Source organism: Brassica oleracea, chromosome C7 (assembly GCF_000695525.1).
Source record: "Brassica oleracea var. oleracea cultivar TO1000 chromosome C7, BOL, whole genome shotgun sequence".
Lineage (NCBI taxonomy): Eukaryota > Viridiplantae > Streptophyta > Magnoliopsida > Brassicales > Brassicaceae > Brassica > Brassica oleracea.
The window spans coordinates 8732811-8747262 of NC_027754.1; the positions used below are offsets into that span (position 1 = coordinate 8732811).

The 14452-nt window shown below is 36.4% G+C and overlaps 1 protein-coding gene and 1 pseudogene across 1 annotated transcript; both read right to left on the reverse strand.

Moving 5' to 3' along the window:
- Positions 1-3381: 3381 nt before the first annotated feature.
- LOC106302514 lies at positions 3382-8806 on the reverse strand (annotated as a pseudogene).
- Positions 8807-9915: 1109 nt separating this feature from the next.
- LOC106301672 (3-ketoacyl-CoA synthase 8) lies at positions 9916-11684 on the reverse strand. Its single transcript, XM_013738124.1, has one exon. It carries the CDS (start codon positions 11520-11522, stop codon positions 10089-10091), a length of 1434 nt encoding a protein of 477 aa, XP_013593578.1. The 5' UTR covers positions 11523-11684; the 3' UTR covers positions 9916-10088.
- Between the last annotated feature and the right edge of the window lie 2768 nt (positions 11685-14452).

Below are 14452 nucleotides of genomic sequence, written 5' to 3' on the forward strand. Positions count from 1 at the left end.
AAAAAGAAAACAAAAAAGAAAGAAATAAACTGAAGACATAGATTTTGAACCGGGGGCATGAGACCAATAGAAGAGCACAAGCCATTGGACCTAAGAGAACTTTTAAAGTTTGGTGCCCCTAGAAAATACATATTTTGGCGCCTAAAACTCTGACTTTAGGGGCTTTAGGCCAAGTCAGGGCTTTAGGCCAAGGCCTGATGCTTAATCAATGTGTTTTAAGTGATAAATGAGCTTCCTTATTTTTTTATCCGAAGATTACGTGCTAAAATTTGTTTAAAATGCGTATCTTCGTTTATGGCCATTTGAAAGTTTATTGGCGGCGCCGGTCTTGCATCTCGAATCGGTGCGTTGATATCTAGTTCATCTTCAGTTATCTCGAATCGGTGCGTTGATACATGAAGTCATTATATTATGGAATACTTCTTTATTAATATTATTATATATTGGTATATAATATCTATTGATATATTATTATTATTATTTAAAAATAATGTTATAAGACCATAGTTATAATATTTAAGTACCAATATAATTATAATACTAAAATGCAGCATAAAAAATATTAAGTACACAATCATTAAACATATATAAATAGAAAGAATAGAGTAAAAAGTAAATAGTGTTTTAAGAAGGTGAGTAGTGTACCTTCATATTGGAGGTTTATTATTTACCCTCTTAAAATTTGAAGGGGTGAAGGGTTGTTGGAGTGCAAAAGCCTTCAAAAATGATGGGATAAAAAACGTTGGAAATGCTCTAACTGCGACTGACTAGAAACTTTAGTTGGGAGTATGAGACTTAAGAATGGAATTTTCAAACAGAGAATATATAAAACAATAGCACAGTTTGAAGTCTTATTTGTGTCCCAATGAAAAATGTGAGTACCGGTAACGTTGAATTATGAATATGAACGGACAATGGACCACAGAGACTTCAACTTCGTTACTAGCTTATTGAACAAAAAAAGGAGTTTATAGGTGATTCGCTTCGAATTATAGTTATTTAGTTTAAAACTTTACTTTTTTTTATATTTTTGATGTTTTTAGTTTTGTTTGTAAACATGTTTTTTGACAGTATACAATTTTAGTTATTATCATTTTTTCTGTTAAGTTTTCTTTTGTTTAATTGAAAAATATCTTCATTCTCATTTTAGTATTCTCCATACCATTTTTTTTCCTATGAAGTATTTAAAATAGGACTATTGTATCTACATAATGATCTTTTTTTAGATGTGAGAATATTTAAGGTTTTTGATTGTTTTATTTCTGTCTGATATAGTTTCCAGTCTCATTGCTTCCTTTTCATGTGGTTTAATACTTTGTATGTCATTCCTAAGACCATTTACAATGGACTAGTTGAATGCCTTATTCAACAGTTGAATGTCTTATTCAACAGTTGAATCCATTTAATGGGGGTGCTGAAAAACCAAAAAGTGGTCATAGATGTTGAATGTTTTTAACATATTGAAAACTATAAAAGAGGTCCACAATTGTGATATGTCACATTCTTATTGGTAATTGAAATTGTTGGATTTATTCTACATTCTAAATTTTTTATATCAATTATTCTATAAGAAAATAATTTATTTATTTAAATATTTTATATCAATTTTCATTAATTTGTTATTTATAAATAGAAAAAAAAATTCATTTGATTTGGGCATATAATTTTATTACAATTTTAACTATTTTTAAGAAATATTTGTTTTATATCTTTACATATGTTTTTAATAACTCACATTTATTTTAGAATATTTAATTTTTACTTATTAACTATTTAGTATAATTATAAAAAATTCATAATTAATTATTTATTTTTAATAAACATTGGTGAAATAAAATAGAGGATGTAATGTTGGCTTTAGAAAAAACTAAAAAAATCATTATAAATATAAGATTTAAATTTATATTGAATAATTAGGTGGAATAAAGAAGATGGATATATTGTTGGCTTTCCAATCCATTCCCTTAGATAATATCCCTTAGCTATGAGTCTTGCTTTGAACCTTTGCTTTTCTACTCCAGAATCCCAACCTCCATTTTACAATACCCACTCGCAGCCAATTATTCTTTGTTTTTCAGGCTTATCAACAATATCCCAAGTGCAGTTTTTATTTAGTGATGTAATTTCCTCATTTGCTTGATTCCATAACTCACAGTTTGCATTGCTTCTGAACTCATTGTTTGCATTTCTTATGAATAACTTATTGGCTCTATAAATCCACCATCCTCTGTCAGGTTTGTATGAAAAACCTACGTCTCCTAAGTCCTAACTTAGTGAATCCCTTTGGTGGTTTTGTTGTTCTTCTTTTCCTATATCTTGCCAAATAATAATCCTCAAGACTTGGAGGCAAATAGTTTTCTTCTGAATCTTTTGTTTTTTTAGTTTGAATCAACCTTGGCCTAAGGCTGATAGGTCTGGTCCTCTAATCCTCTGATCATTACCTCCACATTGATCTGACGTGATCACTTCTTTAGTTTCAATGTGTATTTTTATCCTGAGATGTCAGCTTCATGTGATAATGGTTATGTGTTTTTTAATTTTCTTGTAACTAAACTTTGATCATTTCTTCTTCATTGAACACAACATCTTTAATGATAACTGTTGGAGACGGGCTTCGCCGCTCAACAAATCATATTAAACAATAAATTTGGCTTATTAAAAGAATAGAAAATCACTAAGATAAAGGAAGTCGGCTAAAAAACCCTAGACTTCATCCCTATATAAATAAAGATGCACCTTACCTAAGGAAGAAAGGGCGTTCAGAGTCATCTAAAAATCTTGCCTAGGACACACACACAGAGAACCAGACAGAGATACATACATCTAAGCAGACATGCCATCTAGGCACATGGACTCTCTTCACAAGAAAAAAAAGAGTGAATTACATCATCTAAATTGCATAACAAAATTAAGTGATTCTATTTTAAATCACTTATTTATAAATGAGACAAATATATAATTTAACATCAGTTATAATAAGTGATGTTTTATTTATTTAGTTAACACAATTCAATAAAATGATATATTTCTTTTTTTTTAATTTGTACCACTTGAACAAAAATGATATATTATATAAAGTTATATCAATTACATAAATGATGTATTTATTTTTTTGTTAGTATCACTTATTAAACTGATAAAAAATTTAAATCAATAAAAATTTATGCTAACAAAAGATATGAACTTCTTTTTTTTTTTTTTTTTTTTTCTTTTTTTTTTTTTTTTTTTTTTTTTTTTTTTTTTTTTTTTTTGCATAACTGTTAATATCATATAAATGAAAGTTTGATTTTACAAGAATTGTAGATCAAATAAACTGCGACATCTTGGCAAAAAAGAATAAAAACAAGATGAAACAAAAACATAGATAATAGGAGAGCCAAATTATCTAAGCCATAAAGACATCAAATTTCCAAACTGCTTCCTGTGCTTCCTTGCAGTGATAGAGTTCCTTACTTCCTTGTCGATCAGCTTGTGAATCGTGGCAGGAGGGAGTAAACCTTTGTTGTGGATGATGTTGTTCCGCTGCCTCCATAGATTGTAGATTGTGGACTGAGCCGCCAATTTCCTTAGGATGGAGGGAGCAGTAGTTGAAGACTGCCTGATCCAAGACAGTATTTCAGCCCACGAGCCGAACCGAGAGATAGGCGCTAGCCTAGATATAGTCAGGTTCCAAACTTCCCTGCTGAAAGAACAACATAGGAACAAGTGATCGCGAGTCTCCTCCATTGTGGAGCAGAAAGTACAAGTTGAAGGGACCTGCAGACCCCATGAAGCAAGCCTTGATCTTGTGGGCAGTCTATCAGCATTTGCAACCCAGAAATTAAAAGCATTTTTAGGGGTAGCTCCTTTGAACCAGACAAGATCAGCCCATTGTTGTATCTCATTTCTTGGTCTTAACACTTCCCACATCTTCGATGCTGGATATTTATTACCCAAATTAATACTTTTTCCATCCACACACCAATCAAAAGAGTCCTCAGGGTCTGTCTGTTGCGGCAGCGGGATGGTGGAGAGAAAGATATGGAAGCTAACCGAAGGTTCTGATCGTGGAGATGGAAGGGACCAACCCGTCGTGGTGTAAGATTTAGAAACCTTTGCATGGAGGGGAATACGCAACTGAGCAAGACCAGCAGGACCAATCCATTTAATGAGCTGACCAAGTGGCGTCCATGGATCAAACCAAAAACTGATGGAATTGCCATTTCCTAAAATTGGTGTGGAGAACCTGATACCTTCATGCCTCAGTTTTAAAATTTGCTTCCAAGCCCAAGAGTCTAGCGCATTTTCTTCCACTGCCCATAAGCTTTTCCCTTTCAAATGGAACTCTTTATGCCAAGTCACCCATAACGATTTGCTGTCTGAGAGGAGGAGCCACAGAAAACGCAGGCATAAGATCCTGTTCCAGTGGTAGAAACTTCTAAGACCAAGTCCACCTTCGCTTTTGGGAAGGCAAACTGTTTCCCAAGCAATTTTTGCTCTCCCCACAATATCAGTATTACCAGACCATAGGAATCTAGAGCAGAGAGACTCAATCCTTCTAATGCAACCTTTTGGGAGAATAAACGTCGATATCCAAAATGTAACTATACCATTGATGACTGAGGATATCAGTTGTAACCTCCCCGCAAATGAAAGAGACTTGACAGCCCACGATCTGAAAACGAGACGAAGCTTGATGAGTAGCGGTTCATACTCTGAAATTTTTAATTTCCTGCTCATCAGGGGCAACCCAAGGTATCTGATAGGTAATGAGCCTATTGGAAACCCGAAACACGCCAAGTCTTCAGCTTCATCTACGTTCAGTCCCGAATGAAAGAGTTCAGTCTTGGCAGTATTTGTGTGCAGACCTGACCAAGAAGCGAAATGATCTAGACATTCATTAATCCTGTGTAAAGAGTTGCAGCTTCCGTCAAAGAAAACCATTACGTCATCCGCAAACATTAAATGAGTGAGTTTTAGCTGAGCAGTGTGTGGATGATACAAAATGATGTTTTCATCGTAACGACATTGGAGCAGACGTGAGAAAGCTTCCATTGCTAATACGAAGAGATACGGAGACATCGGGTCGCCTGGACGAATTCCTTTAGAGCTAGAGAAGTGGCCAGATGAAACTCCATTCACAGCTATGGTGAACGTGGGCGTGGTGATGCATTGAGAAATCCAATTTATAAAAATCTCAGGAATTGAGAGAGCTCGAAGTGTGCCCAAGATGAAATCCCAGCGAATGGAGTCAAAAGCTTTACTCAAGTCCACCTTTAACATTGCTCTAGGCTGATCGTTGTTAGTGTTGTAACCCTTGACAAGGTCCGTTGCCATTAGGACGTTCTCAGCTAGCAAACGACCTGGGAGGAATGCTGACTGGGCTTGTGAGATTATCTGAGGTAGCACTTCCTTCAATCTGGTAGCCAACAGTTTTGAGATAACCTTATACACTGTGTTAAGGCAACAGATAGGGCGAAACTGCTTTACCATCGTTGCATTAACCAACTTCGGGATCAGTACAATTGTTGTAGAATTCCACTGCTTCAAAAGAGAGCCTGAAGTGAAGAACTCCAGGACCGCATCTGTAACTTCTGTACCAACCACATTCCATAAAGAAGTAAAAAATTCAGCACTAAAGCCATCCGGACCACTCGTTTTATTTTTCGGCAGAGAGAAGAAAGCGTCTCTAACTTCCTGTCTCGTAAACATTTTTGAAAAAGTTTCCTTTTGATTTTCCGAGCAACTGAAGTTGAACAGCAGATTCAAATCCTCCTGGATGAATTGCTGAGGAGTTTGCTCACCACCAAGGAAGCTAGTGAAGTAATCCACGCAATGACTCTCAATATCTTCTTGTGTCTCATAAGTAATTCCAGCATCATCAACAAGGGACTGAATGTGGTTAATGGCTTTACGGGAGGCTACCATTCTGTGGAAATAAGCCGTACACGCATCACCCATTTGTAACCACAAAATTCTAGCTCTCTGGAATAGGAAGGCTTCCTCCGCTGCTACCAGCTCTTGCCATTTAAGAATGGCATCCAGCTCAGTCTCGGCATTGAGAACAGATGGGTTGGAGAGCATTAAATTCTGCTTCTCTAGAACAATGGTGTGTGCCTCCTGTACTCGTTTTTCAAGATCAGAGTAGTTGCTTTTGCTGAATTCACGGATACACTTTTTCAAAAGCTTCAGCTTTCTTGATACTCTGAACATCGCAGAACCTACCACATTTAAGGAAAACCATTCAAGTGTCACCAGATCAACAAAGTCATCATTCTGTAGGAGATAGTTATAGAGCTTGAATGGCTTCTTTCTTCTTGCAGAGTGAGGGTCGAGGCTGACTGAAGCGCAAGCATGATCCGAAAAATCTGGATTGTCAAAGTGTGCTGTGGAATCAGAAAATGTATCACCCCACAAATCATTGACTAAAACCCTATCCAGCTTCTTGGCTATAGGAGATCTTTTCTGCTTATTCCACCACGTAAAGGAGCTTCCATGATACACTAATTCTTCTAGTTCAGCCTCCACAAGACAGTCATTTAAATCCCTCATCTTACTGTCAAAATTCAAGGATGGAGGGTGGGAGTGTTCCTGTGGCGACGCAGTTTGGTTGAAGTCACCTAACACAATCCAAGGCTTTCCCTCAATAGCATTGTCAGTTGATAATACCATAAGCTCCATCCATAATGCTGATCTTGTGTCAGCACAGTTAGCTCCATACACAATCGTAGCCACAAAAGGTTGAACTGTATCTGGCAATTTAACTTCACAGGTGATTTGTTGCAAAGATTTTGACAGCAGCTGAACCTTTACACTAGGATGCCATAACAGCCAAATTTTACCTAATTCCGAAAAATCATAATTTTCTGCAAAAAACTAGCCCGGAAGTAAATTATTTACAAACTTCCTCATCTTAGGCTGTTTAACATGAGTTTCTACTAATCCACCAAAAAGAGGGGAATTAGCCCTTAACCATTTCCTAAATCCGGTGCGATGACTATACTTATTAAAACCTCGCACATTCCAGCAAAAAGGTCGCTACACATTTAAAAATGGGGTTTGGGGCCCTCGCCCCTGTGTTCCTTCTTCTTTTTGTGTCTCTGCTTATATTTTGGCACCTGCCACTCCTCTTTCTCTGAGATCTGACCCTCCTCTAGTTCAGAATCTGTAGAAACAACATCAGATGAGTCTTCTTCGACGCCCGAGGATGGTAAAGGTAGATTTTCAGGATTCTGGTTCTTTCCCTTTGCCTTTTCCAAGAGGTCTTTGTGTTGGTTATCCATGGACTTGCTTGTCTCTCCACTGAGTACTTCACTACATTCATTCAGTTTCTGATATTGCGGGGTAGCAACTGGTTTCTCCAACACTCTGTAAATCGGAGGCACATTCTGTCTTGGGATCGACTTCGACCTACCTCTGCTCCTCCGGGTTTTCCTTCCAGTACCTGGAAGCAGTTTCGATTTAGGGCAGGTCTCAGGGCCGTGAGTTGTTGACTTGCACGGGCCACAGGTGATGGGTGCCACTTTGCATCGCTTCAGTGTGTGACCTATTTCTTTGCAGAAAGAGCACACTGGAGGCATCCATGGGCTTGAGACCAAGACTCTGCAAATTTCCCCTGAATCAAATTGAACGTTAACTGCTTCAGGGAGGGGTTTCCTAGGGTCAATCAAAGTGAAAACCTTTGCCACCTCAAGGTTCGTCTTGTTTGCTGTTGCGGGATGAAGAAGTTTTGGTTCACCAACAAGACTGGCAATCCGCTCTAAACACTCTTCATTAAAGAACTGAAATGGCACTTTCCGAAGCTCAAGCCAGATAGGGGCTGAAGTGAGTTCAGGTTTCTCTAGGGTTACGCCAGGTTCCCACTTTGCCACAAACATTGTTTGCCCTTCGATTAGCCATAATCTTTGGGTCAGAACTCTATTTCTTGTGGCCGCATTTGGTATTCTGAACAGAAACGCATTTCCTTCCATCTTAGAGACAACAATATCCCTGTAGTTCCTGCTCCAAATTCCATTGACTATGTTGTGGATAGTTCCTTGGGATGGTGGTTCTATATAGAACTGACCGATAACAAAACACTCCCACGACTTCTTGTTCCTCTCAATAACTGAGTTAGGAATCTTGACACACGCTTCACCAGACGGCAGAGTGAAGCCTTCATCTCTCTTCCGCAAAACTTTTGTTGTTCCTTTTACAGACGAGACCCATTTATCAGCAACAGGAACATTGGTACCACCAAGCTTCACATGAGCTGTTTCCTGCTGATGACCCACAGGCGGAGCCTTCTCCTTAGTTGCGACCGGAGCTGGAGGAGGTGACTGAGCCGGATCCGCCGTTACAGCGATCACAGGCTCAGCAATTTTGTTTGTCACTACTTCAGGGTGAGGCAAGCTCTCTTCAATCACCTGCTGAGCAACCAAACCTGGAGTGTCTTGGGCATCGGAAGCTGGTGTAGGAATCTCGAGGCTCTTTACCAGATCTGCAGAGATCGATGGCCTAAGAGAAGATTCAGACGAAGGGGGCGAGCTATCGGAGGAAGCCGAAGCAACGGGGGGTTTGACTTGGGCGGGTTCGAAGTAATTGACTTCGACGGAGGCGAGCGAGCTTTAGGCGGCTTTTTCTTCTTCATTGGTGAAGGAGTTGCGCAGCCTTGGAGGATTCTCTGCCGGACGAGACGCCGGCGGCTTGCAGCGGCAGACGACACTTTCGGAGGCTAACGGCGAAGACGCTACTGAAATTGCAACTTTTCCAAAAGTTATGAACTTCGATTATAACAACTGATATAACTTTTTTTGGTACCACTTGGTTCTTCTTTCCATCTTGGCATGTTAGCCACTTCTTAGGACATGTTCATTTGTTCATACATCTAGATGGAGATGAGAATTATGATGAGAATTGATGTTTGTTGTATGTTAAAATGAGCATTATTCAAGTTATCCATTCAAAGATTTTTAAAACTTTAGTCTTAAATGAGACTCATCTAAATTAATCATCCAAAAAAAATCTAATTGTGTATCTTACATGGAAATGAATCATTCTAAAATAACAAATGCCAAATTTAAATTTATCCATACAAACAGTTAGATCCAAGTTTTAGAAAAACAAATAATAATGATATAAATGTCATTTTCTAATAAAATCGCAAAATTAGATTTTTCTTGCAAAACCACAAAACCGTATGTTTCCTCCAAAACATCAAAATTATATTTTCTACCAAACCACAAAATTACATTTTTTGATAAAACTGCAAAATCATATTTGCTTAAATCGTAAAATTATATTTTCTACCAAACCACAAAATTAAAAACTAGTTTTAAAATTGTTTAGCTATAATTATATTTTAGACAAATAATAAAAATAAATATAGTTAAACATCAAATTAAAAAAAAAATATTAGTAATTTATTTACTAAATTCATCTATATAAAATAGAGATGAAAACCGAATATAAATTCATTTATAGAATATTATTTACCTAACAATACAAGAAATTAATGGTTAAGTTTAGTTCCGTCATAGTGGACACCAATTTTTCTGAGTTATTGGCACATAAGCACATAAAATTGCAGTGTCTGAGTTTTTTTCTTACCAATGGTTAAGGTGATGTTTGTTTCTTTATATGTCATCTTCATACAAATGATCTATCTAGATCTTCTATCTATATAAACTATAATGATGGGAAAACCAACATACATCCAAATAGATCATTTGGATAAATCATCTAAATGGATTATTAATTCGTATGCAGATGACAGATGGAAAAACGAACATAACATCACCGTAGCCATTGGTAAGAAAAAAACTCGGACACTGCAATTTTCGTACCTCTGTGCGGCTTCTCCGACTTGGCTACATATTGACTCTAGCGAAATTGGTGTCCATCTATGACGAAACTAAACTTAGTTATGAATTTTTTGTAAGACTTTTAGGTAAAGAATATTCTATAACATCCATCAATTCTTACTTGAACAAGTACCATACAAAAACAACCATGAGACATGAATAAACATACGATGCGAAACTCTCTGAAGAACAAACGTAAGAAATGGTCCACAAACCAAACAAAGATAGATAGTTCGATAAATAGCCAACATGGCCTAAACCACAAAATTAAATATCAATCTCAGCCGGATATCTGTCCATACAATCTTCCCACGGATTGTGAACCGAAGGCTTAACGTTTCGTAGAGCCACCCAAACAGAACTGTTACACTTAAAACCTGATCCCAAAGCAATTTGCCAAATCCTGTCGCCTTCCTTCATCCTTCCTTTAGCTTCTGTATAAGCCAACTCGTACCAAATCGAGCTCGAAGAAGTATTACCAAACCTGTGAAGTGTCATTCTAGATGCCTCAACGTGTAATGGAGACAGCTTAAGATTCTTCTCAAGCTCATCTATTAGAGCTCTTCCACCAGCGTGGATACAGAAATGCTCAAAGGCGAGTTTGAAGTCCGGGGTATAGTTTTTCAACTCCGGCCTAAAATACTTCTTCTTGAGGAATGTCACAAAGAAAGCTAGCTTCTCTTTCATTGGAAGAACCAGAGGACCCAAAGTGGAGATATTGATCTTAAGAGTCCTTGCAGCCACCATTGGTAGATTCTTTGTCAAGGTAACTCCGATTATACCATCTTCATCTTCTTCCTGTGTTGCACACTCAAAGGACCTATCATCAGATCCGGTATGGATCCTTACGGTATGAAGAAGCTCGTACTTTGCGCGTGCCCGGTCTCTAGATCTGTTGGAGAGCAGAATAGCGGCTCCACCGACCCGGAACAAACAGTTGGTGACTAGCATTGATTTGTTTTTCCCCAGATATAAGTTCTGAGTGATGTTCTCTGTGCTTACTACGATGGCATAAGTGTTCCTATGAACTTGCAATAATCCCTTTGCAACATCAATGGCTATGACTCCAGCACTGCAACCCATTCCTCCAAGATTTAGACTCTTGATGTTGTCTCTGAGTTTGTATTTGTTAACAATCATGGAAGCAAGTGATGGAGTTGGATTAAATGTGCTAGAATTCACCACCAAGATACCGATCTCGCCAGGCTTTACACCGCTGTTGCGGAAGAGATTGTCAAGCGCTCCGAATATGACTTCCGCCGTCTCTTTACGTGAAGCCGCCATACCCTGCTGAAGCGGGAAGCATTGGAGACCCTCGGGGATACATGTTTCTTGACCGAGACCGGAACGTTCAAGAATCTTCTGCTGAAACTCAATCAAATAGTCGTTCTCTTTGTTTTTCCAACACACGCCTGCTTCTCTTGCACGTCTCGCATGTTCCATCAGTGTTTTGACACTGACCTTGAGATGGGACGGTGGGAGGTAGCAGGAGAAGTCGACGAGGTAAACGGGTTTGGGTCGGCTTAACATATAGATGGTCAACAGGAAAAGCAGAGGAAATGAAAGAAGGGTTATGGTTTCTAGGTTATGGTGAAAAAAGTTTTGTAGATCTTCTAAGTTGATCCCAGATCCTTTCATGGATAATGCTACCATTAATGAGATGAACAAGATCTTGAAGAAAAACATCTTTAAATTCTTCATTGGAGATTTTCCCTAAAGAGTGGAAAGAAGAGTAGAAAAAGTTTGTTATGTGTTTGCTCTTAGTAAGCTGTGTTGTGGCCTTTCGTTTCGAGATGGCTCAGTTTACATATATAGAAAATGGACCGTGAATTGAGCAAGCGATAACCAAACAAATTAATTTTACTTGCTCTTCTTGCATAATGAGGCAAGATTTTATATTTATTTTTAATGTTGTTCTACACACCTGCACACTAGTTCGGCTAGAAAAGAATATATATATATAATTAAGATAATATATATATATTTAGATTTGAAACTTGAATATGAACACTTAAATATATATAAATTTCTTTTGCTTCGAGCATTGCTCTCAAGAGAAATTAATTGCTTTGTTTTTCTCTGAATATTATTCTTTTGAAGGACAGATAAACGTTGGCAATCATCATTGTTATATACATCTATACTATATATATGGTTCTATGAATAGCTAAAATTAACTCAGTACAGTATCAAATAAATCAAATCCCGCACCTATTATTTGTCGCGTTTCTTTAAACTTTTACCAAAGAAACAGTGATGTATAGATAATGCTTTATTTATGGAGTAACTACCCACATTCATGTGTAATAAATATGAGTGAAGAAAGAAGCAACTACATCTTTTATCTACTGTCCTTTATTTCCAATTATATGTTCAGAATTCATAAACATGCCGTTACAAGGTAACGTGGCCTTTTCAACTTGGATGAGAATAAAATAGTAAAACTTAAATGTGGGGTGGAAAGAATAAATAAAGCCAACCATCCAGTACATACTATATTCGCACAATTAGGGGTTAGCGTTCGGGTACTCATTCGGGTTCTATTCGGGTTTATTCGGGTTTTCGGGGTTAAAAATTTTAGTCTCATTCGGGTATTTCTAAATTTCGGTTCGGGTTCGGTTCGGATTCGGATAACCCATTTAAATTATTTTAAAAATTTTAATATTCATTATATGCTTAAAATTTCTCAAAATCTATAAAACAAAATAATATATTACATATAAATTTGTATGATATATGTCAAAATACCTAAAATTAACATATAAATTGGTTTGATTTGAATATTTGGATAGAAAATCAATAGACATTTCAAGTATTTTGGTGTTTTGAATATATTTTAGCTATTTTAGACATTTACTTTTGACTATTTATGTATATTTTCAAGTATTTTAGACAACTTAAAAGTATCTTATATATTTTGGATGTTTTTAATATATATTAAACCTAAAAATAAGTAATATATTTAGGTATATAAATCTATTTCGGTTACATTCGGGTACCTGAGATATTTCGGTTCGGGTCGGGTTCGGTTTCGGTTCTTTAGATACCAAAATTTTGAATCCGTTCGGATATTTAATCAATTTTGGTTCGGGTTCGGTGCTACTTTATCAGATCGGGTTCGGTTCGGTTCTTCGAATCCGGGTTTTTTGCCCAGCCCTACACACAATCTTGGGGTTTACCTTTTAATTTTGATTTAGGATGTAACTGTTGTAAGTTCTTCAACTCGGTTATTGTGGAGGCTCGTTTTTTTTCTCATGTAAGAAACATAGGAACTGAATTTATTTATTTTCCTTTTCAAAGCTACAAATTAACAAATCGAAGACATGTGTATTTCCCTTTGAAGAATCTATCTTATTAAAACAGAAACATTACAACTTCTTCTAGGTGGATTTTTAAGTTGGACATCACATTATTATTCTTAGTCTAACCATACATTTTAATATTTCCTTTATCGGTTCAATATAGTCCATTTAACTCCATCATCTAATATATATTTATATCCCCCGTATCATACTCCACCATAAAAATATACATCTGTTAAAAACCCCTCCCTCTAATGTGAAACGTTAACATACATATATATCAAAGTTACACTATATAAAAATTCTTAACTTTACACTCTCACATTGTCATACTTATATTATATACTTATATTATATCAAAGTTACACTATATAAAAAACCCTCTCTTTACACTGGTCCATATCACGTTTTGGCATTGATTAGTCATTATATTTTAAAATACTTATTAGGCTACAAAACTTCATATGTTACAAAACTCATATGGTCGTATGAATTATATTTTAAAATACTCATATGGTCGTATGAAGTAACAAAACTTAAAAATGCCTAACAAAAAACTTTTATAACAAAACCCGAGTATATTTCTATTTGAAACCGAATTTAAAACAGAAGAGTAGATTTCAACCGTATATTCTTATTTCAATAACATAAACATCAGTTTATACTTTATAAAAAACGTTTATAACAAAACCCCTTCCCCAAGTTGTGCATATATGCCTAAAATCTCGGATATGGAAAACCCCCTTCTCCAAGTTTGTTAGAATAAAATCTAGAGATTTTGTATTTATTATAACTAACCTAATAGGTTAGGGAATATTCTTTACCTCCCACTTAAATGTCTCCATAAATATGACTCTTCTTATTCAGCATTCAACATCCACAAAAAGTTCCCCAAAAAAAATGTCTAAACCAAGCACAAAAATTCTAATCGATGGTGTGAAACCTGTCAGGCACAATTGGCAAATTCGAGTTAAAGTGCTTCATTCTTGGAAACAAACCACAGCTTTTGCAGGCAACACATTAGAGTTCATCCTTGCTGATGAAACTGTACATAGTGTTTATAGTTTATTTTTTAAAACTCTTTTTCTATTCGTGATCTAACGTCTATTTTTGCCTGCTTTCTAGGGTGTGAAGATAGCAGCATCGTGCAAAAGGAATCAGATTTCTCGCCTTCAACGCGAATTACCAGTTGGAGAGTGGAAAACAATTGATACGTTTGCAGTTTTGGGTATTTCTGGACAGTATCGCCCAACAACCCATCGATACAAGTTGTCTTTTTCAGAAGAAACCATGATAACAAAATGTCAAGTTCTATTTGATGATCACTAT

Coding starts and splice junctions, on each gene's coding strand:
- LOC106301672 (XM_013738124.1), bottom strand. CDS start 11,522: ATGAAGAATTTAAAGATGTTTTTCTTCAAGATCTTGTTCATCTCATTA.